The 25779-nt window shown below is 41.4% G+C and overlaps 1 protein-coding gene across 1 annotated transcript in view; it reads right to left on the bottom strand.

Moving 5' to 3' along the window:
* The window catches only part of LOC130127120 (breast cancer type 1 susceptibility protein homolog), a 42414-nt gene extending 19644 nt beyond the window's left edge, over positions 1-22770 (bottom strand). Inside the window, exons 1-16 of the mRNA XM_056296694.1 lie at positions 22697-22770; positions 22514-22567; positions 22344-22427; positions 20740-20828; positions 20610-20646; positions 20323-20453; positions 15839-18667; positions 15322-15374; positions 13798-13945; positions 12603-12663; positions 11188-11306; positions 9286-9467; positions 8566-8653; positions 6711-6788; positions 6497-6537; positions 3456-3539 (exon numbers count right to left, since the gene is read on the bottom strand). Coding sequence (XP_056152669.1) covers positions 3456-3539; positions 6497-6537; positions 6711-6788; positions 8566-8653; positions 9286-9467; positions 11188-11306; positions 12603-12663; positions 13798-13945; positions 15322-15374; positions 15839-18667; positions 20323-20453; positions 20610-20646; positions 20740-20828; positions 22344-22427; positions 22514-22567; positions 22697-22770 — 4152 coding nt within the window. The remainder of the gene's footprint in view (positions 1-3455; positions 3540-6496; positions 6538-6710; positions 6789-8565; positions 8654-9285; positions 9468-11187; positions 11307-12602; positions 12664-13797; positions 13946-15321; positions 15375-15838; positions 18668-20322; positions 20454-20609; positions 20647-20739; positions 20829-22343; positions 22428-22513; positions 22568-22696) is intronic.
* Positions 22771-25779: the final 3009 nt, after the last annotated feature.

The following is a 25779-nucleotide window of genomic DNA, read 5'->3' as shown; positions in this document are numbered from 1 at the left end:
AGTTAAAATAATTTCCTTCTGTAAATGTCCATAGTCAAGCGAAGCCAAAGCTTCAACAAAGCACAGGATAAAAAGTGAAACAGTTTAGCTGTTGAGCATAACAGTGGGGCAATATTCAAATAATGTGTGTGAGGTAAGACCACTCCAGGGCTGTCGGTTCCTGAGTTCTGTAAAAGTTCTAACAGGGTGCGATGAAATCAGAATTTATTGGGTAGACAAAAGATCTTAGCCGCGGTATAATTTTCATATACCACGGCCCGAATGGGCTATTGCTTTTGAAAAAAAAAAGTTACTGCATTAATTCTTGATATTGGGAGAATTCCTCATCATACTCTGGTTCATTTATAATCATCCAGGAATGAAAAAATGTAGTTTCTTGACAAATCAGATCCTATGCATGGCAAGTTCTGATCACAGCAACAATGAAATTGTTTAGAGACCATTCTGGCTACAGCAACCAGCTCAGTCCTCAAGATGAAACGGAAGATAAAAGACACTGAATATTCCTTCAGCCACAAAAAGTTGGCTACTATGGAGGCTATAAGTGTAGTTAAAAGAAACTACTCTGTCATCTATTAATTGGCTTTGATGTTGTGTGAAAAATAACTTTCTTACCATTTTAGTTTCAAAGTAATGTGTAAACGTAGTCAAGTTATGTGGTATATAGGGTTTCTACGACAGCTATCAATCTATCAGAGAGCTTGACTTCACATTTTGTAATATTTTTATATTGTCTACAAAACTGCCTCATTCCATGGGATCCAAATTCCTGTTGAACAACACCAGGTACACAACACCAAGCATATGCCATCATTCACAACAAGTTCTTTGTTTAAAATGAGGGAACTGTTAAAGATCATGTTCTGCTATAGCTGTCACTGTGGTTATTTTAGTATTAAGGAAGACTAGGCAATTTGCACACATGAGAAAAACAACCTGTGCAGCACTACAGATGTGTTGTGTTTGTGGTCGTTTGGGATCATATGCCTGGTTGAAATGGGAATTCATATGGCTTCACAACAAAGGGAAACAACTCATACCCTTACATAAAAGCCTCACATCTTTGGCTGGACGGAGTGGTTCGGAAGATTAATGTCAAAGCAGCTGAGGGGAGAAATGCAAATTTTTCACACCTCCCCGTCCGTCCATAATGATCATTAGCCAGAGGTGATTTGTCTGACGAAAAAGCGTCTGCGTTACAGATTTTTAATTTAGACAACACCTAATGTCCTTCAGGTGGTATTAGAGCCTGTGATGAGATAACATGCATGGCAGCCACACAAGTGCAAGCTGTTTTTCTCTCCCTCTCTTAGGCACAATGAGAAAGACACACACACACACACACACACACACACACACACACACACACACACACACACACACACACACACACACACACACACACACACACACACACACACACACACACACACACACACACACACACACGAGCTTCCACAGATTTCCTTGGCATCAACATTCTGGTGAGAAACCCTGGCGCACTGTTTCAGCTGTTAGTGTGTGTGTGTCACATTGATGCAGGCGACAGAAAGTGAACGTGAACAGGACAATCTGTCTGACTCCATCAAAGATTGAGACTGTGATGAAGCACCAGAAATAGGCCTGAAATTACGAGCTAATTCAATCAGTGGAACAGTTCAAAATGTAGCAGTACAGTCAACATGACATCTAGCCATCTCTTAATTTATTTTTTTTGGGGGGGGGGATTTTTCTCCCCAATTGTACTTGGCCAATTACCCTATTTTCCAAGCTGTCCCGGTCACTGCTCCACCCCCTCTGCCGATCCGGGGAGGGCTGCAGACTACCACATGCCTCCTCCGATACATGTGGAGTCAAGTCAATTTTATTTGTATGGCCCAATATCACAAATTACAGCATTTGCCTCACCAGCCACTTCTTTTCACCTGACAGTGAGGAGTTTCGCTAGGGGGATGTAGCATGTGGGAGGATCACATTCTCCCCAGTTCCCTCCTTCCCGAACAGGCGCCCTAACCGACCAGAGGAGATGCTAGTGCAGCGACCAGCACACACCCACATCTGGCTTCCTACCCCACGACATGGCCAATTGTGTATGTAGGGACACCCACCCAACCCCAGTGTGTGTGTGTGTGTGTGTGTGTGTGTGTGTGTGTGTGTGTGTGTGTGTGTGTGTGTGTGTGTGTGTAGGTGCTGAGCTCGCCCTCATTGAAACAGAGAGCAGAGTAGGTAGCGGTCTATTCCGCTGCCTACCAACATGGGATCGCCGGGTCGAATCCCTGTGTTACCTCCAGCTTGGTCGGGCGTCCCTACAGACACAATTGGCCGTGTCTGCAGGTGGGAAGTCGGATGTGGGTATTTGTCCTGGTCGCTGCACTAGCGCCTCCTCTGGTCGGTCGGGATTGGCAGAGGGGGTGGAGCAGAGACCGAGACGGCTCAAAATGAAAAAGTGCGGGGAAATTGGCCAGATACAATTGGGGAGAAAAAGGGGGAAAATTGGAGAAAGGAAAAAAAAAAAAAAAAAAACCAGCATGACCATAAATGACAATAACGAGTAGCCTGCCGATACGCGAGTTTTCATTAGGGTTAGAGCCAATCAGAGGCAGAGTAGGGCAGGTCTTCGCAAAACAGTGTCGTGTCTCCAGCTGGCAACCACACCTGTTGTGCCTAGGTTCAAGCCTGCCTTGAACTTGAATGTCTGTTGCTTAAAAGTTATAGTAGAGTTGATTAAATATTTTGTTATTGCCAATTGTTCTGGACTGCTAACCTTGAATAAAAATCAGATGCGGGCCTTTGAGTACTAAGTTTGAGAACCCCTGTTCGATGGTTATTTTTTGAGTCCTTTCTACAATATCTTTCTATGTGAAATAACAGCTCATTTCACAATGAAATTGTATATTTTTGTTTATTACTTATTTTACTTGATATTTTTTAGAGAGAAACCATGAACTCCTTACTCCTTAAATTGAAATTCCATCTCTGAAGATTTTAAATATATTTTGATGCATTAACATTCACACAGTGAATTGGTGTGATGCTAGTTTCATATTCTTGACGTTACGCTTTTCTAGTTCCATCTGGGCATGATGAAAACTAACCCAGTAACCAGTTGATAGAGATGCAACTATTTTCTATGAACAAAGAAGCACTGGCCAATTTTGACCAAAGCTGTTTTGCTTCTTTGTTTGTCGATACAGAAAAACTGGTTGCAGCAAAAATTTGGGACATTTTCCATTAATAAGCAACCATGTACTACTATCAATTTAACACCCCCTAATGCTAACCTGCTACTGATGAAATAGCCACAGATCAGCAAGTTCAAATCGGCCATCAGGCAGTAACACGGCAATATGGCTGCTTGCAATCAGAGCACAGAGTTATATGTCAATTACCACTGAAATACATTTCTATCAACACAGAATCAACTTAAGGAGGCTAGCTGCGAATGTGGGACTCACATTGCTGTCTTCTGTGGTACGGGCTTTCATGGGACCCTGGTGATTGGACCCGTTAACTACATCACCACGCACCTCGAAGGAGCTCTGAAAAAATATAAAAACAGACATTTAATAGTACTATATATGGTACAGTATATGGTATAGTACTATATACACAGTTAAGGTCAAAATTATTAGCCCCCAAGGAACTATGGAACATTCCCTAAAATTCTGCCCAGTGTTTGCATCATTCATTAAACTTTACATAGTAAAACATTCATCAATGTTAAGGCCCCCATTTGGTACATTTTGGAATGTAAAATAAATCTTCAGGTTTGCTTTATACCACATGTAGTGAAAATTGAGGTGGTCAAAATTATTAGCCCCCATGTGATTTTTTTGCTTTCAAAACACATCTGAGCAATCAGTCAGCTTTGAACTTTACTTAAGGGACTCCAATGAACAGGGTTAGTGGCACTTGAACACTTGATTGAGAGGGACTATTCTTAATTCTTGGTAAGAAGTAGTTTCATCATGCCAAAAAGTAAAGAAATCAGTCTGGAACTCAGAAAGAAGACAGTGGATGCTCATCTTAAGGGGGAAGGCTATACTGCCATTTCCAAGCATTTCACAGTGTCTAGAACAGCTTTACGTTGCATCACTGCAAAGCACAAGGAGACAAATTCTGTTAGAAACAAACCTGGGCGTGGTCGAAAGTGCAAGATTTCAAAAACTTTGGAGAGGAAAATAGTCAGAGATGTCAACAACAACCCCTGGATCTCTGTCAAGATGATTGTTGCTGAACTGGCCTCTTCTGGACTTGATGTTTCAAGGAAGACTGTTGTGAGGGCTCTTCATCGTGGTGGGCTTCAAGGTCATCGTCCAAGAAAAACTCCATTGCTCACACAGCAGCACATCAAAGCCAGACTGAAGTTTGCCCGTGAACATTTGAAACATGGGCATGAGTTTTGGAAGTCTGTCCTTTGGTCTGATGAGACTAAACTTGAGCTGTTTGGGCACATGGATGTTGCTTTTGTTTGGCGAAGGAAAGGAAAGGCCTTCTACCCGAAAAACACAGTTGCCACAGTTAAACATGATGGTGGGAGCATAATGCTGTGGGGCTGTTTTGCTGTTTCAGGCACAGGGAACCTTGTTCGGGTGCATGGGATCATGAAGAAAGAAGATTATGTTGACCTTTTTAAGGATAATGTAAAGAAATCTGCTGCCAGTCTAGCTTTAGGTTGCTGCTAGGTCTTCCAGCAAGACAATGACCCGAAGCATACATCCAAGTTGGTCCAAAACTTTTTGAAGGACACCAAAATCAAGGTCCTGGAGTGGCCCTCTCAGAGCCCAGATCTAAATCCTATTGAGAATCTGTGGCGGGAGCTCAAGGTTAATGTCCATGCTCGAAAACCACGCAATTTGGATGAGCTGGAACAATTTGCCATGGAAGAATGGGCTAAGATCCCTCAAGAGACATGTGCCGACGTAGTTAGGAACTACCATAAGAGGTTGTTGTCAGCTGTGAGTCAGAAAGGTTACGCCATTGACTATTAATTGTCAGAGGGCTAATAATTTTGGCCTTGTCATTTTTGTTTTTTCTTGTTTCAATTCAGCGCATCAGTAAAATATCTTAATCACTTAACCAAGCTTAGTGGAGATTTTGTCTTTATTCTTTTGGAAGCAATTAAACTATGAACACTTTTGGTTATGGTCATTTCCATGGAAAAGTTAAGGGCTTTGTTTGATTTCATAAAGGGGGCTAATAATTTTGACCTTAACTGTGTGTGTGTGTGTGTGTGTGTGTGTATATATATATATATATATATATATATATATATATATATATATAGCGTTTTTTTCCCCCCGAAACCGTCAATGATGTTGATAGAAGTGCTCAACTAATGAGGAGCGGAATATCAATACAGATGCAGGAAAAAAACTTTTAATATATAGCAGTACAAGCCTGTTTCGTGCGTCGCGCACTCATCAGCTGCTAAAAGCACTCATTAGCAGCTGATGAGTGCGCGACACACGAAACAGGCTTGTACTGCTATATATCAAAAGTTTTTTTCCTGCATCTGTATTGATATATACGGAGCTACCAGGGAAGAGGAAAAGAGGAAGGCCAAAGAGGAGGTTTATGGATGTGGCGAGAGAGGACATGCAGGTGGCTGATGTGACAGAGGAAGATGCAGAGGACAGGAAGAAATGGAAACAGATGATTCGCTGCGGCGACCCCTAACAGGAGCAGCCGAAAGTAGTAGTAGTAGATTGTTTGTGTGAGTATGTGTGTGTATGTGTGTGTGTGAGATCAAAGATTGTGTAATAGTAGGATCTTATGCTATAGAATACTGCCAAGGCTTAAGCCAAGTCAAACATTTGGGAATCAATCTTAACATATATTCTGCATACAGATTGTTCAGAGGCTGATCCAAATGACGAAGAAATCACATTGCAGTTATACCATGGGGTCACGGAAAATACTGATTTTCTGATTGGCTGGAGAGTGTGCACTATCGCTACGTAATCATAGCAACATGCTGATTCAGTAGCAAGCCCAGTAAACATTCAAAGCATTAGCTTAGCAGCTAACTTTTCCTTCTTAACCTTTTAATTCTGAGTTCAAAACGTTTAACAAAAAATGAGAAAATGCTTTTTATTTTGATTCTTTGGTAAGCAACCATGGCATAAGCAGGATAATCCATTCCAAGGTGTGCGTGAAAGGAGTTTAACCACTCCTCTGTGTCACGCCAGGTTGTTCTTTGCTTCCGCATCGTACCTTAAAACCCTTGAATGCACACCTTGCCGTGGATTATCCCTTGCACATTAAATTATGGAGATGCAGTGCAAGGTGTGCTAAAAAAAATATTACAAATATGCAGCAGATATACCAGCTGTAAGGTTTGCTGAAACAATCAGGTGACAAACAATGTATGAGATACCACCGTAAAACATGTGCTACGACTCGTCATGCAACGGATAATTCAAAATGTAGACATACAGAGCTGGAAAAGGAAATCACTGCTGCTCCAATTCATGGGACACATAGGCAAACGTACCTCATCAAGGAGTTTCCTTTGTTGAAAACACTCAGAAATCCCTGAGGGGAGAAATGCCCAGAGAAGTAGAGGTCATTGTAGTGGCTGTTGTATTATGTAAGTAACACCCCCCCCCCCACACACACACACACACTCTACCAATCTATTTGCATCTTAACTATTTGTCCCCAATACATTAGGGGTATGGCTCTAGTGCCAAGAGTACTGAACGCACATTGAAAGCTCACCACCCACTTCCTGCCTGCAATACCCAGGAAGTACTTAAGTGTCCGCTGACACACCAATTGTCCATCTGCAAGAGAGAAAGAAATATGAGTGTGCAAGCACACGCACACACACATACACAAATTACCCTTAAAATTTCATCATGATGTTAAGAAAAAGGTTCAATCAGAAATGAACGTAACAATTGGATTAATGATTTTGTTGTAGACTTGTTTTAAGTGAATAAGTCAACAGTGCGCTTTAATTCTACATGAGTTTGTAATGATAAATATCTATAACAAAAAACAAAAAATTCCCTCTATGGTACTCTTGATATATTCCATGAAAAGTACTTTATCATCCACGTGTGACATAATCATTGATATATTTCACTAAGATGTGGCATAATAACATCATAAGGGTCCCATAAGAGATTTGTGAAGTGGCACTGGAGCTTGAGGAGGATAATGCTTGTTTGGAGCAGACAAGCAGACAGCCAACGCTGTTAATATCAGGGTAGACAAGAGTGATGCCACAGAGCGGGACAACACAAACGCACACAGGCAGACAGGCAGTATGTCACAGCCAAGAACCCCTGCTGTGTTCTGTGGTACCCATGCTGGGACTCTTCTCTGTCTGGTGCAAATTGAAGCACCAACTCCTGTTTCACTTGAGCCAGTTCTTGTCTACACCATCAGGAAAATTCTCCATTTCTTCCCCATATCATCAACGGAACTTTGGTATCATATTTGATGAAGTCTTAACTGGAGCCAAGTACCCAATTTTCGGGGGTCTTTTGCTAAGCTAACCCAAAACTACCACAAACTATATGACAAGAACAAAGTAACTTAGATCTCCAAATGATCCTCTGCTTCTTTTCCTTGTTACTGAATGAGCTACTTTTGCAGTGGACCATTAAACAGGACTTTTTGTCTCCTAAATTAATTGCTGAACCAAAACTAATTACTTAAATGAGCTGATTTTCAATGTGATAGAGGATGTCCTTGAATAGTAATCAACGGTCCAAACTGAACTGGGCTGAATATACACAGCATCGTTAATGTAGCAGGCAAAGTTGAGGCAAGACTTTGCCGTGATGGGTCATGTAGTGTCCTCCCCATCATAGACCGGGGATGTGTTGTCATTTCAGCATTTTACACCTCTACCTCCTTGACTTGATTGCAAATTGCAGTTTAATTGTCATCTCAATCATCAGGGTTAGTGGGTGTTGTACCTCTCAGGGACTCAGTTATTACATTTCACACCAATTCGAAATAAAGGCGAGCACACCGAATGTTGCCTCTCAAGATACTATTCCGTTCCAAATGATTCGAAATGATCTTATGCTCAGGTCAAGAGAGAAATATCTCCTACACTTTCCTCCAACCTTTACACAGAAAAGATCCAACAACCCTAAGCATCGCTCTTTGGTTGCCTGGGAAACGGTCGCTATTAAAGTGTATCTATCTTGTTGTGACAGTCAATGTGGTGCTTTGGAGACAGAGAGCTTTGAAATACAAAGTAATCTATCAGAGGAGGTAATTAGCAGGAAGCGAATGAACGAATAAGAGTGGGTGTGTGGGTGAGAGAAACATCTCGAAGGAGAACTCGAAAAAGCCTTCCAAAACACAACGTTAACTAAAAAGTAAAGAGAAACAGTCTTCCTTTAAAACGATGGCTCTGCTGAAACAAATATTTAAAACGTGAACCTACTGGGATCTGTCGCTACTACAGTAAAACTGAAAAACCAATCCCGCACCATTAATGAAAGCCCACAGGATCATTATGATGAGTTGCTGACAAGTTTGACAGCAATGCTCTCTCCGTTGCAGATGAACGCCAAACACACATGTACACACACCTACCTGTGCACATTATGATATGGGTCACCTCTGCCGTCACCTGGGGCACCACATGACCGCCGACCCTCTTGGCAAACTTTTGTACCATCGCCTAGGTTAACAAGAGTTGGTTATTGCAGCTCACAGTCTAAGGGGATGTGTTTAACTGACAGACTGAGCAACACCTACCTTTGGTCGATTAATTTCTGCTCAAAGTGTGTCAGTGATGTGAGAAAAGAAGTCAACAGCTTCACCTCTGACTGGTATTCAGTCTGCTGTGGTGATCATTCTAACACTTTGAGAAGGTGCTACGTGTAATCTTTTGGCTTTCCCCAAGCATAACATGACTAATGAATATTAGCAGGAGTTGCTCAATGATTTGAAAGAAAAGTAAATGACCACAGCACTTCCTGCTCCCCCAAAATATCTGCATTTAGAACAAAAACAAAAACAGGAGCCTTAAAAAAACCCCAGTTGTTGCAAATGTGTTGAGGCTCAGCTACCTTTCTATTTGAATTTGTCTTGCTTGCTTTGATTTGTTATTTACATTTTGTTTACTAAAAGAATTCAAGATTTGAACAGAATCACAAAACTCCTTCAAAACGAGTTTATACTGAACATTCAATATATACAATACAAAACTGCAACGCAAATATTACAAATTAAAAACAAGTGAGTCTTCTTATTGTGTAATATCAACTTAGGTTTATATGCTGACATTTGGGTTTCGTTTCTGGTTTGCACCTGTTCACTGGAGCCTAGTCCTGATGACACGAGCACCAACTTGGCCCCACACGTGTGCCTTTGAGGAGTTTGTTCTGCAGGTGCACTAGTGGCATTGGTCTCCCTGTTGTCCTGTTTTGTTGATGGTGTTCCAGCACCACAGTATCTCACATTCAGCCCTGAATGTCTGGCGGTCTTTTCTGCTGTGGAGAAAGAATAAAGGATCATCAACAATTTAACAGAACAAGACCTGGCATGACCTGATGTGATCTCTTATACAGGCTCACACACACACACACACACACACACACACACACACACACACACACACACACACACACACACACACACACACACACACACACACACACACATTTCAACTGGCTGACATCGAATCTTTAAGGAAGCCCTGATCCACATAAAACATATACCATGTTAACTAGGTAGGTCAAGCAGACTGAGCTTGAGTACTCAAAAAGTTCTCAGTGGCAATAAATAGCTACAACGGAATCATAAAATGGACACTAATGATATAACCATGAGCATGAAAACATTTTGGAGGGGGGGGGGTTGGATTTTCCCCTTTTTTTCTCTCCAATTGTATCTGGCCAATTACCCCACTCTTCCGAGCCATCCCGGTCGCTGCTCCACCCCCTCTGTTGAGCCAGGTAGGGCTGCAGACTACCACATGCCTCCTCTGATACACGTGGAGTCGCCAGCCACTTCTTTTCACCTGACAGTGAAAAGTTTCGCCAGGGGGATGTAGCGCACAGGAGGATCACGCGACCCCCCCCAGTCCCCCCCCCCGAACAGGCGCCCTGACCAACCATAGGAGGCGCTAATACGGCAACTAGGACACATACCCACATCCAGCTTCCCACCCACAGACACAAGACCAAGCCGGAGGTAACACAGGGATTTGACCCAACGATCCCCATGTTGGTAGGCAACGGAATAGACCGCTACGCCACCCGGACGCCCATGAAAACATTTTTATGAAAAGCCTATCCCTTGCTCATACAACAATCATAATTTTATTTTTCCTTATTTTTGTCAATGAAGAATGTTCAAACAGTCTCTCTCTCTCTCCAGACATGGGCTGATTACATTTGTTGCCTCAGTGCAATTTTGGTTATCTGCACATACAGAGATGCATGTGGGAACAATGTGTAATTGTCATCCGGAAATACCTCTCCCCATGTCCATCTATCCCTAACATTTTACTGTGAGTAGAAGCTTAAGCTCTCTCCCCAGCCTCACCCTTAAACTTAGGTTAAAAGTTTGAAGCAAGTAGCTTACAGTGAAATAGTTGAGTAAACATTTTTTAAAAGTTATGAAGTAAACCACTTTACTTACATGATGCTGCAGCTATTTTCCATCTGTTCTTTTAATAATCTGATTTCCTCCCTGTGTCACTTTTATCACTCGGCTAATGAACTTGCTGGTGACTGATAGCCGAGTAAGACTGAATCATATATCAATACGATAGTTTGAACACAGTTAGGTCTTCCTCCTTACTGCCTGAAGACACTGATTAGATGTAGAAATACCTTTAAAACTAAATTCAAATCAGTAACAGACTCCTGCAATTCTCAATATTTGAGAGGCCATACATAACTGTTTTCAGATTGTTTGTTGTGACATTTTCAGGAAGAATTGCTAACCAAAATTTCATTCAGGACTATTAGCTAGTATTTCTAAACTGAAACAAAAGATTGATGCAGAATTTAAGGGCTGATATGTATTTTTTTTCAAAGTCTTTTTATTAGTGTTTGTTCACATTGTAAACAACAGTTTCTACAATGGGGCTGATATTTTATTTTGTTTCGAACCCATTAGACTTGGATCTAAGGTCAAGTGCATTTATCATCACCTTATCTATTGGTGCATGGGTTATGTTAACCACAACACTAGCAGCCTTACCCTTCTCTGTAATACTGTCATGCCCTGGCACACTGGGCTGGGTGGCCCTACAGCCACTAGATTCTCCTAAATCAGGGGGCACAGTGCTGGAGTCCTTCCCCATGTCTGGAGCAGCCTTCCTGTGGAGGGGATGATGGAGAGCATCAGCCACCGTAGAACATTGAATGGAAAGAGCCAGTAGGTAACAGAACAGGCAGCTGCTTCAATTGTCAAAATGTTTTGTTGTCAGTTGATGGACTGAGTTGTTGTCATCCTGAGGCAAATTCAGGTTGGTGAAGTGAGATGCTATGCCCCCCCCCCCACTTCTATTCAATAATGCTATGCAGTCCATTTCTAATGCACTTGGGAATGTTTTTTTTTCCCAACTCATGTCTGTATTTTTAACTGAGCAATATATAATTACTAAAAGGAAATACAACTTGTTTCATAAAGTCCCGCAAATCCCTTCACATATTTGGAAACGACTATCATTCATGTCACTGCAACGCACACGCTGTGGGACTGTACAGGAATCTGTTATCGTTATGTCTCAAATGACTTTAGTGTTGACAGTTCTCTTTCCTGTCTCTCTCTTGGACCCATCTCTACATACAGAACTCTGGAGAGCTGAAGGATTATAATGATACAGACAGTTGGCAGCATGCCTACAGTCAAGTTACCTGTACCTAAGAGATAACAGCTTGGTGAAAACTTGTCAAAAACTCTGCTGCAACCTATTCTTTATGATTTCACCAATGCGCTCCACAAATATATGGCTCTTTTTTTTTCTTCAACCCAGCGGCAAGCAAACCTATGTCTCACATAATCACACAGTTCCATATTTTCATCATTCCTCTCTTCCCATTTCTCCTTTTCCTTCTCCCTTAGAGGATGGCACTAAGAACCCTGCAATGCAAGAAAGGTTGGGGGGAGATGGAGTGTGTGTGTGTGTGTGGTGGTGCTGATGGGGCATATATATGTGTGTGTGGGGGGGGCAGTCAAGCGGGACAGACAAATTACCGAGCAACACAAGTTTCCCTCTAAGTGCTCTAAATGACAGATAAGATGCAGTCACTAATGACTTTTTTATTCTCCAAAGCATAAGCAGATTCTGGGTTCATTAGGGAGATTATCCGCCTGTCCTCTCTAGATGCATCACCCTCTGCGAACAAGACTAACAACACAGAGATGCCAGCTAACTTTCTCCCTCAGTTCCAGGCTGAAAGAGAGAGCAATTACATGCCATTCGCTCGAGTTATTGTTCTGTTTAATTTGTCCGTGCTGGTGAAATATAGCGCCATTTAAAATGGATTAACAATGTATACAGCCATCTGAGGATAGTCGAAAATAAAATGCACCAAGGTTTCCATCACTTCATTACATCAGTGAATGTATGTAGGGGGTTAAGGAAAGCTTCAATTTGAGACTTTGCGTACCTGTCCGAACTCTGGCTATGGCCTTTCTTACATGACAGGGACGTAGTAGGGAGGTCATGGCCTGAGAAGACAAGACAACCGTGACATTCAGGCCAGCTGCCAAAACTTACCCTCGATATTATGATTATCTTTAGTTTTACAATACTTTGCACAACAAAATTACAAAGTGCTGGTTCTTAACAACAAAGGAAAATATTAATTTTTTTAACCTGGTCCATGATTTTAATTGGATAATCCAGAGATGTGTAAGTTTTACGTTACATGTTCTGTTAATGTGATATCATCGTTTGGTTTTACCAGCATATCTGTTGTAATCTTGTATGACTTTATAATACATTTTCCTAACATGTTCTGATCAACATGATCTCGGCATTTTAATGGCTGTATTTACACATTCTGTAAATATGCTGTTAAATCGCATATTCTCCATCATCTTTTCACCATATTTTCCTGGTGTCAATTTATTTCTTTGGATGCACTATTTTACCTTGGTTGTACCCTATTATTTCCTGCTACAAGTTTCCCCACAGTCATCCTTTAAATTCAACCCTATGTAATCTAAAGTAATCTTAACATCTGTCGACGTCATTGAGATTTAACATTGTCAGTTGCAGAGATCTAACATGTAGTGCCTGAAAACAGCAGATCAGCTAGATTTGCTTTGATTAGCTACCAGCATTGATATTAAGAATCAAGGGACTTTTCCACACATCCTTTAGCCAAGTATCAGGCCTGACAGCTCACATCAGTTCTCCATGTCTAATGCCATTATCTACCTTGACTGTCATACCTGTGGATTTCCTACTTCCTACTTGAATGTCATACCTGTGGATTTCCTATACCTACTTGACTGTCATACCCGTGGATTTCATACTTCCTGCTTGACTGTCATACCTGTGGATTTCCTACTTCCTGCTTGACTGTCATACCTGTGGATTTCCTACTTCCTACTTGAATATCATACCTGTGGATTTCCTACTTCCTACTAGACTGTAATACCTGTGGATTTCCTACTAGAATGTAATACCTGTGGATTTCCTACTTCCTACTTGACTATCATACCTGTGGATCTCCTACTTCCTACTTGACTGTCATACCTGTGGATTTCCTACTAGACTGCAATACCTGTGGATTTCCTACTTCCTACTAGACTGTCATACCTGTGGATTTCCTATTTCCTACTTGACTGTCATACCTGTGGATTTCCTACCCTCATGCGCCACTGGTTTTTCCTGAGGGACTTCAGACAAAGAAGAACCACCCTCCTTCTCCAGAAGTGCCTCTTTTACCAGAGCCATCAACTTCTCCAACCTCACCAGGTCCTCCTGCATTGCCAACTTTTCCTGAACACACACACACACACACACACACACACACACACACACACACACACACACACACACACACACAAAACATAAAACAACAGGCAGCACAGGGAGGAAGACAGACATAATGACATAAGTCGTACATTGATGGGATACTTTGAGGAAGAGGATGTAGTTAGTGGAAAATGATAGCTGCAATGATACAAGGGTAACACAAAACAGCAGGACACACATCTTGCGCCTCGAACAGATTCGTGAAAAACAATAACAACTGCCAGCTGACCAGGATGCACTTCACTCAGCTTGTCGTTAATCAATAATAAATTTGGTACATTTTCTGCCAGATAGCACTTGTTGTGGAGAATATATGGCAGGGTGAGTGAAGAAGAAATGGAGTGATGTGATAGAGACCAAAGTTGAGTGACAGAGAAAACAAAGAGAGAAGAAGAAGGTGGTTAGTAGTGTCCAGCTGTAGCCAAAATCATCTAGATTTGTAAAATCCTCAAGATTTATGAGAGCTCTGCTTGAGTTCATTACAAAACTCATATGACTGCACATTTAACCAGCAGCAGAATGATGTCGTGTGCATTTGTGTGTGTGTGAGTGGGTGTGTGTGTGTATGCGTGCATGAGAGAGAGGAAGAGTGATTTATTGTGGAGCTAAATTGACAGTTGTATTCAATCCATTGAGTTTACAGCATAAAAAAGCATTGTGCATTGATTATACATCAACGACATCTTCACAGACTAACAAGCAGGCACCCAGAGGCATGCGTGCACACAAATACACACACCAACACATCACACACACACACACCTCTATAACTAACAAACAAAAATTAAAACAAACACACACACCACAGTGTCAACACCGTATGCTCAGATGCATAAACCCGGGCCCTTTCTGAGGCCCAGAGCATTAAACCAAAACCTCCCAGTCAAATACAGTAGCCAGAAAAGAGAGAGAGAGGAGGAGAGAGAGTACTGGAAGATGGATGGGTCAGAAAACAAGAATCATCTTCCATTCGGCATTTCCTCCAACATAAATGAAATGCAATTTAAAAGCTGCTGAGGGGGACATTTTTCAGAGTGGGGCAGTCTGTCATCCAAGAGCTGACGCCTTAGTACGGAGAAAGAAATGCAGTGGCTGCCCTCTATAGACCATAATGTATCAGTGCAGCAATGAGTGCATTGAAAACAATGCTGAGCAAGCAAAGGGTTACAATTTCTAATCTTGGACATGATGGAAAACCTATTTACTCCGACATCAACCTAAGGTAGTTCAGATGTTTTTCATTATCTGAAGTACATGTAATATATTAAAACTGAAAGTGCGTTCCTGCATAAACAAAGAAAACAAGTAAATATATCATTCTCAAATATAATCATATTTACCTGTGTAACAAGGACTTCACTCTCGAATTGTGATGAGTCTATTGGCATGTCATCTGCAAAGCATAAGATGTAATTCAATAGCTCTCAGATGGCTTGCATCCAAATAGTGAACAATGGAATTTTTTTCTCATCCATGACAGCGACCCACCTCAGTCTCCACACACACACACACACACACACACACACACACATACACACACACACACACACACACACACACACACACACACACACACACACACACATACATACATACACAGCAGGATTTCCCAAACAAACAAGTGCAGTATGCACACCCACGGCAAATCAGCACCCACAGAGCAGATTCAATGCCTTGCCAAAAGGCACATCCACAGTGTTTGTTGGCTACTCTCCAATATCTAGCATAAAGCCAGCCCTTGCTGCCTTTTGTTTCAGGAATTATTCATTCTCCTTAAAATAAAGCCCCTAAAAACACATCATAAAATTTAAAAAAAACAAAACAAATTCAGGTTCAATTCAATTAAAATCAACTTACATTCATCAGGTGTACCAAACAAGTCCACAGAGGCTTGGCTGGAATGAACACTGTCAGGGTCGGGGCATGCAGGTAGATGGCTCTGCTCCTCCCCTGCATCAGCAGCAACACATGCGCCCTCACATCTATTAGCTTTTTTGGAGCCTCCTGGATCCTGGGCTTGGTGGTCAAGCAACTCCTGTTCCATAGCAGAAGTTTGAAAAATAAGCGCTAAAGGCGGCAGTTGGTCCTCCCCATCACTACCATCCTCCGAGTCAGAAGATGATTCTAGCTTTTGAGATTTTCCCCTTCTCCTTGCATTGCATTTAATGAGGGAATGGCCACTTAGCTCACAACTTCCCTGGTCATTTGCCTCTGCTTGATGAACTCTTTGAACAGCTGGTGATACAAGGCCATCGGGAGTTAGGGAGGCTTCTGTACTTATGTGTCCAACTGAGTTTTCATTACAATCTCTGTCATTGACAGCTGTAGTGTCCAATGAAACTCTAGGTTTGACATCCAATTGCTTCATTTTTTCTAATTCACTTATGGTACAGTCTAGTTGCTTTTCAATGATGTGAGAATGTTTTGAAGGTACTGAGGGCATATCTTCAGCAGAGACACCAGAGCCTGTGAAGAGTAATTGAGATTCTACTGGTTCAGGTGCTGAAGGCATGTTTTCTATTTGACTTTTTGCCACTTTGTTTGGACTGAGAGCACTGCTAACAGTGTTCCCAGACAGACAGATCAAAGCATCATCCTGAGTCTCCCCACCTGCATCGATTGATTCATCAACCATCATTTGATCCGATTTGTCAAAAATTTCCTTTGAATCTATTTGAGGTGTAAGTTTTGGTACGTTTGGCTCACTGCTGGGTGCGTTTGAAGGAGGGAACAAATCACTACAAGATGAGTTTTCAGTTTTTCTTAATGTTTGCCGGTGGAAGACAGAGCATTCCCTCACGTTTCTGAAAACCTGATTGGTTGCAGCTGCAGTTTCAGAACCAACATCACAGCTTTCCTCTGTTTTAGCCCCCTGTAGATTTTCTTTGTCTGAACTAAGACTTCTAAGACTAATCTTCTTCACGTCTGGACTACTAAGAAGGAAAGATCTCCTTTTCGCCACTTTGAAGCTCTTGACCAGTTGTTCTGGGTCCAGCTCGCTGTCATTCTTGTCTTCCTCTTCCTGCATTTCAACGCACTTATCATGGCAAGCGGATGTCTTTAATGGATCATTCTCAAGCAGAGTGTCAATTGGGGGTGGATTAGCTTCAGCAATGGACTCTTCAGAAGGTTTAACTGCTTCTGCTGCTGCTAAATTAGTAGCTGTAGTCTCACTAGACTCAATTCCTCCTATGTCCTCCTCATCACAGATGCAGCCGTTTCTTCTAGCACCCTGTGCAGGATTTCTGTTTGGGTAAAACGCCATAGCATATGATGTACTTGCTTTGGCTTCCTCAAATTGTTTTACTTCATTGTGTGTTGCAGGTACATTGTCTTTCACATGTTTTGGGGAACATGCTTTTCTTCTGTGACTCTCGTCACTCTCCTGAACTTCCTCAATGACGAGCTTAAGTCTTCTACTTCTCCTAGTGCCCCTCATTACTGGCGTTTCGGGGTCTTCACTGCTAGGGAAGCTCTCAATTTGTTCTTGGACTTCCTCCACCTTTGGTCTACCCTTGACTGTCTCATCAGGACTGAATGCTCCTTCTCCAACACTAACAAAAACAAGGGGCTCAGGCACTCTGGCAGACTTGCCCTGATGCAGCTTGGCCTTTTGGTTTTTCCTTCTGCAGGTTCTCCTCCCTTCTGGGCATTTCACCTGTACCTTAGCATGTTCTTGCAGATCACTATCAATATCCTGCATGATGTTATGCATTGTTTTTGCTGACTTTCTATCTGGCCGATGTGGCATAATTTCAAACGCCGAATTGCCCGCTTCATCTTTTCTCTTATTTTGGTCCTTCTCTAGCAACTTTTCCAAGTCTTTTTGATGTGTGTTAGTGTCTTTAAAGCTGTCATTTAAGTCAGCACATGTCTGTTTTGCTGAAGTACCATTGGCAGTATTATTTTCATGTTCTATTCCCTGTGGCGGATCCTCCCCTGGCACAGTCCTTTCTTCTTCACCCTCAGAGAAGGATTTTTTGACAAAATCAGTAGGAGTGAGAATATTTTTCTTTCTCGTTTTGGGATTCTTCCTTTTGTGTGTCTGAGTATCTTCAAGCAGGGAGGGTGCAGGTGGATCTACCACTACTGCTGGTTGTGCCGAGAAGGTCTTGCTCCTTCGTTCTCGCTTGTAGACTGCCCCAAACACCTGCTCTTCAAGGCTTTTAGCACACACTGCAGGCTTTATATCATTATTATCTTTCTCAGCTAATTCTGTTGAGAAGGAAAAACTGCTTTCACTAAGAGAAGCAGGAAATTCAGAGTCAAAAGTGTCTTTAGTTTTTCCACCAAGCTCAGAATTTTCTTCCATAAACTGTGGCACTTTCGACAGCCACTCGGACACTTTCTCTAGACTTTTTTTCTGTTTCTCCTCGACATCATCTTTTTTTTTTACATTCCTTGAAGACCGTCTTAACAGTTGGGGAAGCTCCTCATCTGGAACTAATATCAGGCTAGACGAGGGATTCATAAACTGGGTGAGTCTCCTTTTGCTCCTAATTTTAGGCTGTGATGTTGCCTTTTCTACAACTTCTAAAATTTCTGTTTCTGGCTTCTCGTAATATATGGTAGGGTTGCTCCTTGTATTTTTGTTTTCCAACAGCGAAGCATCACCAAGTCCACTGTCTTGGCCTTTGAAAGGCCTTGAGTGTTCAAGTTCCATCAGCTCTGCAAAACCCTGTTTTGCTAAAGAGAAAACATAGGGGTGGGGAATCAAATAATTACCCAGTTAGAGAGGAACATATTTTTTCACTAAAATGGAATCATTTGAGGCATGATTACATCTTCTATTACTTCAGCCAATATCACAGATTTAGCACGCCTCAATTACAGGTAAAAATGTGTGCACTTAAAATCAAAATGTCGTCAGTGTCCCAATTAAAAATTACTTATTAGATATTTGAACTTGGCTGTATCAGTAGGATGAACCTCACACCTACTATGCGTGTTTGCTAAAATGGGTGAATAGTGAGTAAGCATTTCAAAACAAACACTGCCAAAATAAGCCATCATATAATGTTCCATATTTACATGGAATCAGTGTCAGTATTGTAATTAAAATATTGATTAAATGTAAAGTATATTGGACGTGGGAGTCTAAAAATAGCCTTGAATGAAAATTTGCTTCAGCAGCACATATGAAACATCCACTAAAAAGTTACAATGACAATATTATTCATTTTTTCCCATTTATTTGTGCTGTTCTCACTACAAGTGCAATAGTAGTCATGCCCTTTACCTCTATTTTGTGGTACCAAGTAATTTCAAATATATTTGAATATATGTAGTGTAATACTCTAAATATTAACCTCTGGAATAATATTTTAGGTACAAAATGTCTTTATGCATGCTCAATATCCAGTTAAGAAAATCAAAAAAAGTTGAATCAGTTCATCTGGACACAGCATTGTAAGATGGCAATAGATAGGGAACCATTTTACAATGGCGCCATAGGTCAACCGCTATAGGTCGGTTGATAAGTAGGAACAGTAGTTTGAATGGGGAGTCAAAGAGGCCATCTATGTGAAGAGGGAACGACCATCCTTGAACAGAGGGTGGACATAAGAGTACATCTGTCACCATCTTACAATGCTGTGACTGCAACTATTCCCCAATCCTATGTGAATAGTACACATTGCCACTGAAACTCTAGTTAATGTTCACGGCAATGTGCACATGAAACCGATCGTTGTCTTCAGTCATTATGCCACGTATTGTTTATAAGGGTGGGGATACCTGCAGTCAGTTGAGACTGAAGAGGTAACTTAGATGAGTGATGAAATGTTTCTCTCTCAATAAACGTTGGTCCAGATGAACTGATTCAACTTTCTGTGATTTTAAATACATATTAATTCTCAATGTCCTTCATGAATATATCCCCAAAACAATGTACCTGCAGGGTTTTCAAGAGTGATACAATGGTTTACAAAAGTCAGCATTATTTAGACAGAAAAGTGTAGAAACATGAGCTAAAAGGACATGCAAATTAAAGAACTGATATGTGGCCATGAATAATAGGACTGGAGTTGGCTGCAAGCCACAGCTTTACTACAATGTCAGCGTACTTGGATAACAAATTGTATGGAAACACTATGTCTAGTTAGTTATTTTGCTATCAAACATTAACACAACATTACACATTACTAATATGATATATTCATACAAGTAAACAAGTTCCTCTGTTCTCATTCACCCAGGAATTCTTTCAAAAATGTCATTTCAAATGATGTCTTCTCTGCCAATGGATTTAAGTTGGAAAAAAATCCATTCCTGACCCTAAAATCCTTCGTCAGGAAATTGTAACAGGGTGTCAGACACAGTGGCAGAACTGAGGATGTTACCTGCTATCGTTGAAGAGTTAGATTGTTGAAGACTCTTATGGTTTTCATTTTCTTCATCTTCAAGACCAGTGCCAGATGTGCCTCCTGACAGACCATTATGGAGAAGTTCCTTATCTTCTTCCTGGGTAACACTAAGCAAAAGAAAATGCACAACAAATTTAGCAATCTAACTGCGAGATGACATAACACAACATAGTGTGACCAAGTAAACTAACACAGCTGTCATTCCGAACAGTATACACTAATCTAAATCAATCTAATTAATCTAAATTGTTCTGGTTTCTTACTTTTGTTGTCTTCTTTGCAGGGACAATCCAGTAAAGTCTGAAGAAAATAAAGGTAATGTTATAACATAATGACATGGAAGTCATTCCAACAACATCTGTTCTGTATTCTGAGAAACTGATGTAGACTTACAATTTGAGCAAGTGTCTTGTTCATAGGCCCGTATCATATCCTGCAATCCAGCTATTAATCTCTGAAACCCAGGGCTATCCTGCAAACTCCTGCCAAAAAAATTTTTTTTTTAAAAATCACCAACTTTTCATTGACATGCTCAAAATTTTTCAACAATAAACCATCAAAGTGGAGCAGATATGGAAGTTGTCTGCTCCACTTGTCTCACAATACATCAGCTCTCCAGCCTTAACCTCAATATCACTGACCACCTGGGAATCACCATAGACATTGACATCCCTATCCCCATCCCAAAAGTCAAAAGCAAAATATACTTAAGAAAGCTCAAATCTATCTTCCCCTCTGCTCTTTCTGCCTCTCTTTCCAAAAAAATGTCTGCCTCCCCTCCCCCGCTGTTTTATAATCCCTCCGATCTTGTCAATTATTATAATGGCACACTCTCCTCCTATCTTGATCAGCTGGCCCCCATCAAAACCAGAATAGTCTTACTCACACACTCAGCTCCCTGGTATACTCCTGAACTCCATCAAATGAAATTATGTAAATGCCAGCTCAAAACACTAAAAGAAAACTATTTTAACAGCATGTCTCCAAGCCTACACAGACTACCTTCAACAATACAAAGACATTCTCATCACAGCCTGGTCCACCTACTACTCACTCCTCATACACTTTGGCTCCACCAACCCCAAGGCTCTGTTCCACAATAAAAAAACTTCTCAAACCCAGACAGTACCTCCAATTCCTTCACAGTTAACAAGTACAACTCTTTACTTTCACTTTTCCAAACTAATATTGACACCATCTACACCACCTGGCCACTTCCTCCACCCTCTCCACCTCCCCATCTGCCCCCCCTTTCCCACTCAGCCCCTGTCAAAGTTCAGTGAAGGCGCATGAAGGCTGCAACAGAGGGTGGTCCCCAATCGTCTTAGTTCACCATGCCATTGGACTCTGGCCACCTCCTGCCAAGGACTGTGTGGTGGCTGCAGGCGCATCAGCCTCTCCACGTAAAAAGCTGTCATGTGCAGGTGTCCTCCCACAAGGATACCTACAAGGACCTACAAGGAGGACAGTCATACTCAACCCCGAGTGACTGCTAATGATGACTATGTCCTCCAGAACCTCCACTGGCTCCCTGTCCCAAACAGACCCAATTCAAACTTCTTTTCCTCACTCACAAAGCCCTCCATAAACAGGCCCCCTCCTACTTCACTGACCTGCTCCACTACCATACTCCTTCCCGCAGCCTTCGCTCCTCCAATTCCAACCTCCTGTCTCCACCACACAGGACCAAGCACTGGACCTAGGGTGACACAGCCTTCTCCATAGCTGCTCCCTCCCTCTAGAACTCACTCCCCAAACACATCAGAGACTGCACCAATCTGTCCACGTTCAAATTATTAATCAAAACTCACCTTTCAGGATTGTTTTAAATGTGTGATTAATGTTGTGTTGCTTTTTATGTTCATTTTAACTTATGTAACGCATCTTTGAGTACTCTGAAAAGCGCTCTATAAATAAAAGGTATTATTATCATTATTATTATTATCATCATTGACTTCATAAATTGCTATACTTTTATTTGGTGCATCACACTGTACCGTTTAGTAATCCTGATCTTGCAGACCGGACAGTTAGCCTCTCTTTTTACTTTTATGGTGTCCAAAACCTTCAATATGCAAAATCTAGTTTGGGAAGGAGACAAAAATATCATGAAATATCAATAATTGATGCATTTTTATAAGGAGATATTAGATTACAGGCAACTTACTTGCAAAATTGATGGTCACACTTTGTAGATACAGGTATGGTCATCAAATCCAGACTATAAATGGGAAAAAAAAGTTGAAAAGGAAAATAATAAGATCATTAGCCTGCATGACACAATTGACTATGTCTTGTCATTTATCATAAATAGTCAATTTCGGTAACCCTTTGTTTTAATGACACTCACCATATAGGACACTGGAGGCTCTCCCAGAGGACTGCAATCCCCTTTTTGACCTCTTCTGCTTTCGGGGTTTCCATTATCTTTTCAAAGCCTACACATGAAAAAAACGGAGCACTTAGTGGTTCTAACCAATAGCCTGATTTTATTTATGACAACATTCTTCTCTAGTAGCAGTTGTCATTGTTAACTTTCTCTGTTGCCATTTTCTGATCTTTATTTTAAAGTGTAACCCTCAAATATAAAAAGGAAATCCAACACATAATGATGAAATGAATTAAATTTGTTATTGCTTTATGCTTCCAATAAATATGACAGCATTTAGAAAACATGCCCGGTGCTTGGTTTAATCTACATAGAGTTGTAATTTCATTTTATACTGCAAAATCATCTAACCAGAATCGAGTTGACCCTATCCCGGTTGATAAAGCAATTGACCAACCACATCTCAGATTTGAAATGTCTAACTCTTGACTAAACTGAATAGATTTTTGCAATTCATCCAAGTAAGTCTTGTCAGTGGTATAGCTGTGAAGTTGGGTATTTCTGCATTTACAGCTTGTAATGTTAGGTTTTAGGGGAAATGAGCAATGGTGACTGTTCACCTACAGTACTTGGGTTGACAGTTTAATAGCTTAACAAATAGATCAGCAGACTATCAAAACACTGACTAAAGCATTATAACTATGTTGTCAATTGTTAAAGCTGGACTGAAACACAAATATTTTCTAACATCATACTATATTGATATTATCATCATGCATCATCACATTATTTTGATCATCAAGCATTTTGTAGTCTCTTTCTACTGGAAAAACAAAAGTACAAAAAGATAGCTGCAAGCGGCGATTCGAGGGTTCGAGCCAACAAAGACCGTTAGAAGCTGAAAGCTTCAACAGCTTAATTAAAAATATCCACCAAGTTTGGTGATGCTTGAACAAGCTGTCATTGATTAAAGGCTACATTTGCACTAGGCCAATGCATGCATTTGGAACTGGTGGCGCCCCCAACAGTTTTACACAAGTGGTTCAAAGTTATTATGAACATATCCTGAAAGTTTTGTAATGACTGGACAAACAATTTCTGATTTAGTCTTCTACTTAATACAGCCAAAACCCAAGAACTCATTATTGACTTCCGATGCATGCCGAATCCTAAAAGACCCATACAAATGAACGGAGACCCCATCACCATCACCAACCCTTTTAAATTCCTTGGAACATACATCAGCAATAACGTGAAGAGGAAAATGAACACAGAACACATCATTGCAAAAGCTCAACAACGACTTTACTTTCTTAGGCAGCTTAAAAAAATACCGGATCAAACATCAACTGCTTGTTCCGTTTTACTCAGCCATTATCGAATCCATCATAACATCTTCTATTACAGTATGGTACGGTGGCACGGACAGTCAAACACGGAAAAAACTGCAGCGGATTGTCAACAAGGCATCCAAAATCACAGGCAACCCACTCGCCTCAGTTGAATCTCTACATACTAACCAGACTGTAAAGCGAGCAAAGAAGATCATCTCCGACCCCTCACATCCTGCTCATCACCTCTTCCAGCTCCTTCCCTCAGGGAGGCGCTACAGGTCACTGTCCACTATGATTAAACGTTTCACAAACAGTTTTTTTCCCCTAGACATTAGGACTCTGAATTCCTCCCTATAGTCCCCTCCTCACACACCATTGGCATAAATACCACCATTCACCTAATTGTTATGCGTGATATATTTATTTCTGTTATTGTGTAACTGTATTGTTCGTGATAATATGTGGAGTGTCTGTTGTTATCCATGTATGTATTGTGCTGCAGAGTTTAATGTGTACCGAAAACAAATTCCACTGGCCTTGGTCGTGTGGCTAATAAAACAATCTATGCCACATCCATTTTTTGCATTTGTAGTACCCCTAGTAATCGATTTGAATGAAACTTTCAGGGTATGTTTCAGGTACTTATGTGATGTGGACGTATCCTGCAAGTTTTGTGATGATTGGCTTGATGGTTGATGGACTTTGGTCCATTTATGTGCTGAACCACACCCTTTTGAATTTCACTGAGCCTGTTTCCAGTGTGGGAAGATGGCAGCGCAAATTCACATTTGCAGCAGCCTCATCCAGTACCGTCCATGCAGTGTCTTTGTCCACGTCCGCGTTTTAAGTTTTGTCTTCGTTTGATGGCTGGGAGAGCTGGCGCTGGATCGGCTGGGAGAGCTTGGTCTTCTGCGTCCTGTGGGCCCAGGGACCACGGCCCTGCCTGGAGCTGTAACCGAGGAAGTAACAGCGAGGGCGGTCTGACAGGACGCGGAAGCAGGGCAGGCTAAGCTAACTGCTAGCCCACGCAAACCGGTGGTTCTGATAACACCGAGGGCGGTCTGGTGGCGGCCTTGCCTGTAGTGTTTTTTGTGTCGTCGTGTAGAGTGCAAGGAGGTGTGTCAAGAGTGTCTGGCTGGGAGAGCTGGTGTTGGATCAGCTGGGGGAGCCTGGTCTGCTGCGTCCAGTGGGCCCAAGGACCACGGGCCCTGCCTATAGCTACACCCAAGGAGTAAGCACCGAGGGCAGTCTGACAGGACGCGGAAGCGGGGCAGGCTAAGCTAACTGCTAGCCCATGCAGACTGGCAGTTCCAACAGTCATCCTGGCTGGCGTTCGTTTCCTTGGACAGTGAATTTTTTAAAAAAAAATTTAGTTTGGATATATGTGTTAGTTCGGATATGTGTGTTCTAGAAGTTCCTGTAGTTCCTGGATATGTGTTTTTGTCTTTGTGTTGCACTGCTGTGGACAAGTGTTCCTGATTGGTCAATATCTTGAAAACCATATAAGATATCAACAAGCTTTATAATTTTTTATAAGCTTGGTCCAACAATGAACCACAGAAAATTTGGTAGCAATCGGAATTATGGTTTAGGAGGAGACATCAAAAACGTGTTTTTCAAAAAATTCAAAATGGCAGAAAAATCTAGGAAGGTGGATTTTAGATTAGATAAGATCAGCTTGTTTATTAACCACACAACCAAGGCCGGTGTAATTTGTTTTTGGTACATCATGTTAAACTCTGCAGCATAACACATCCATGGACAGCAGAC

Source organism: Lampris incognitus, chromosome 17, assembly GCF_029633865.1.
Source record: "Lampris incognitus isolate fLamInc1 chromosome 17, fLamInc1.hap2, whole genome shotgun sequence".
NCBI classification, from domain to species: Eukaryota; Metazoa; Chordata; class Actinopteri; order Lampriformes; family Lampridae; genus Lampris; species Lampris incognitus.
The sequence above is the reverse complement of the archived record's forward strand: the minus strand, read 5'-3'. Positions and strand labels throughout refer to the sequence as shown.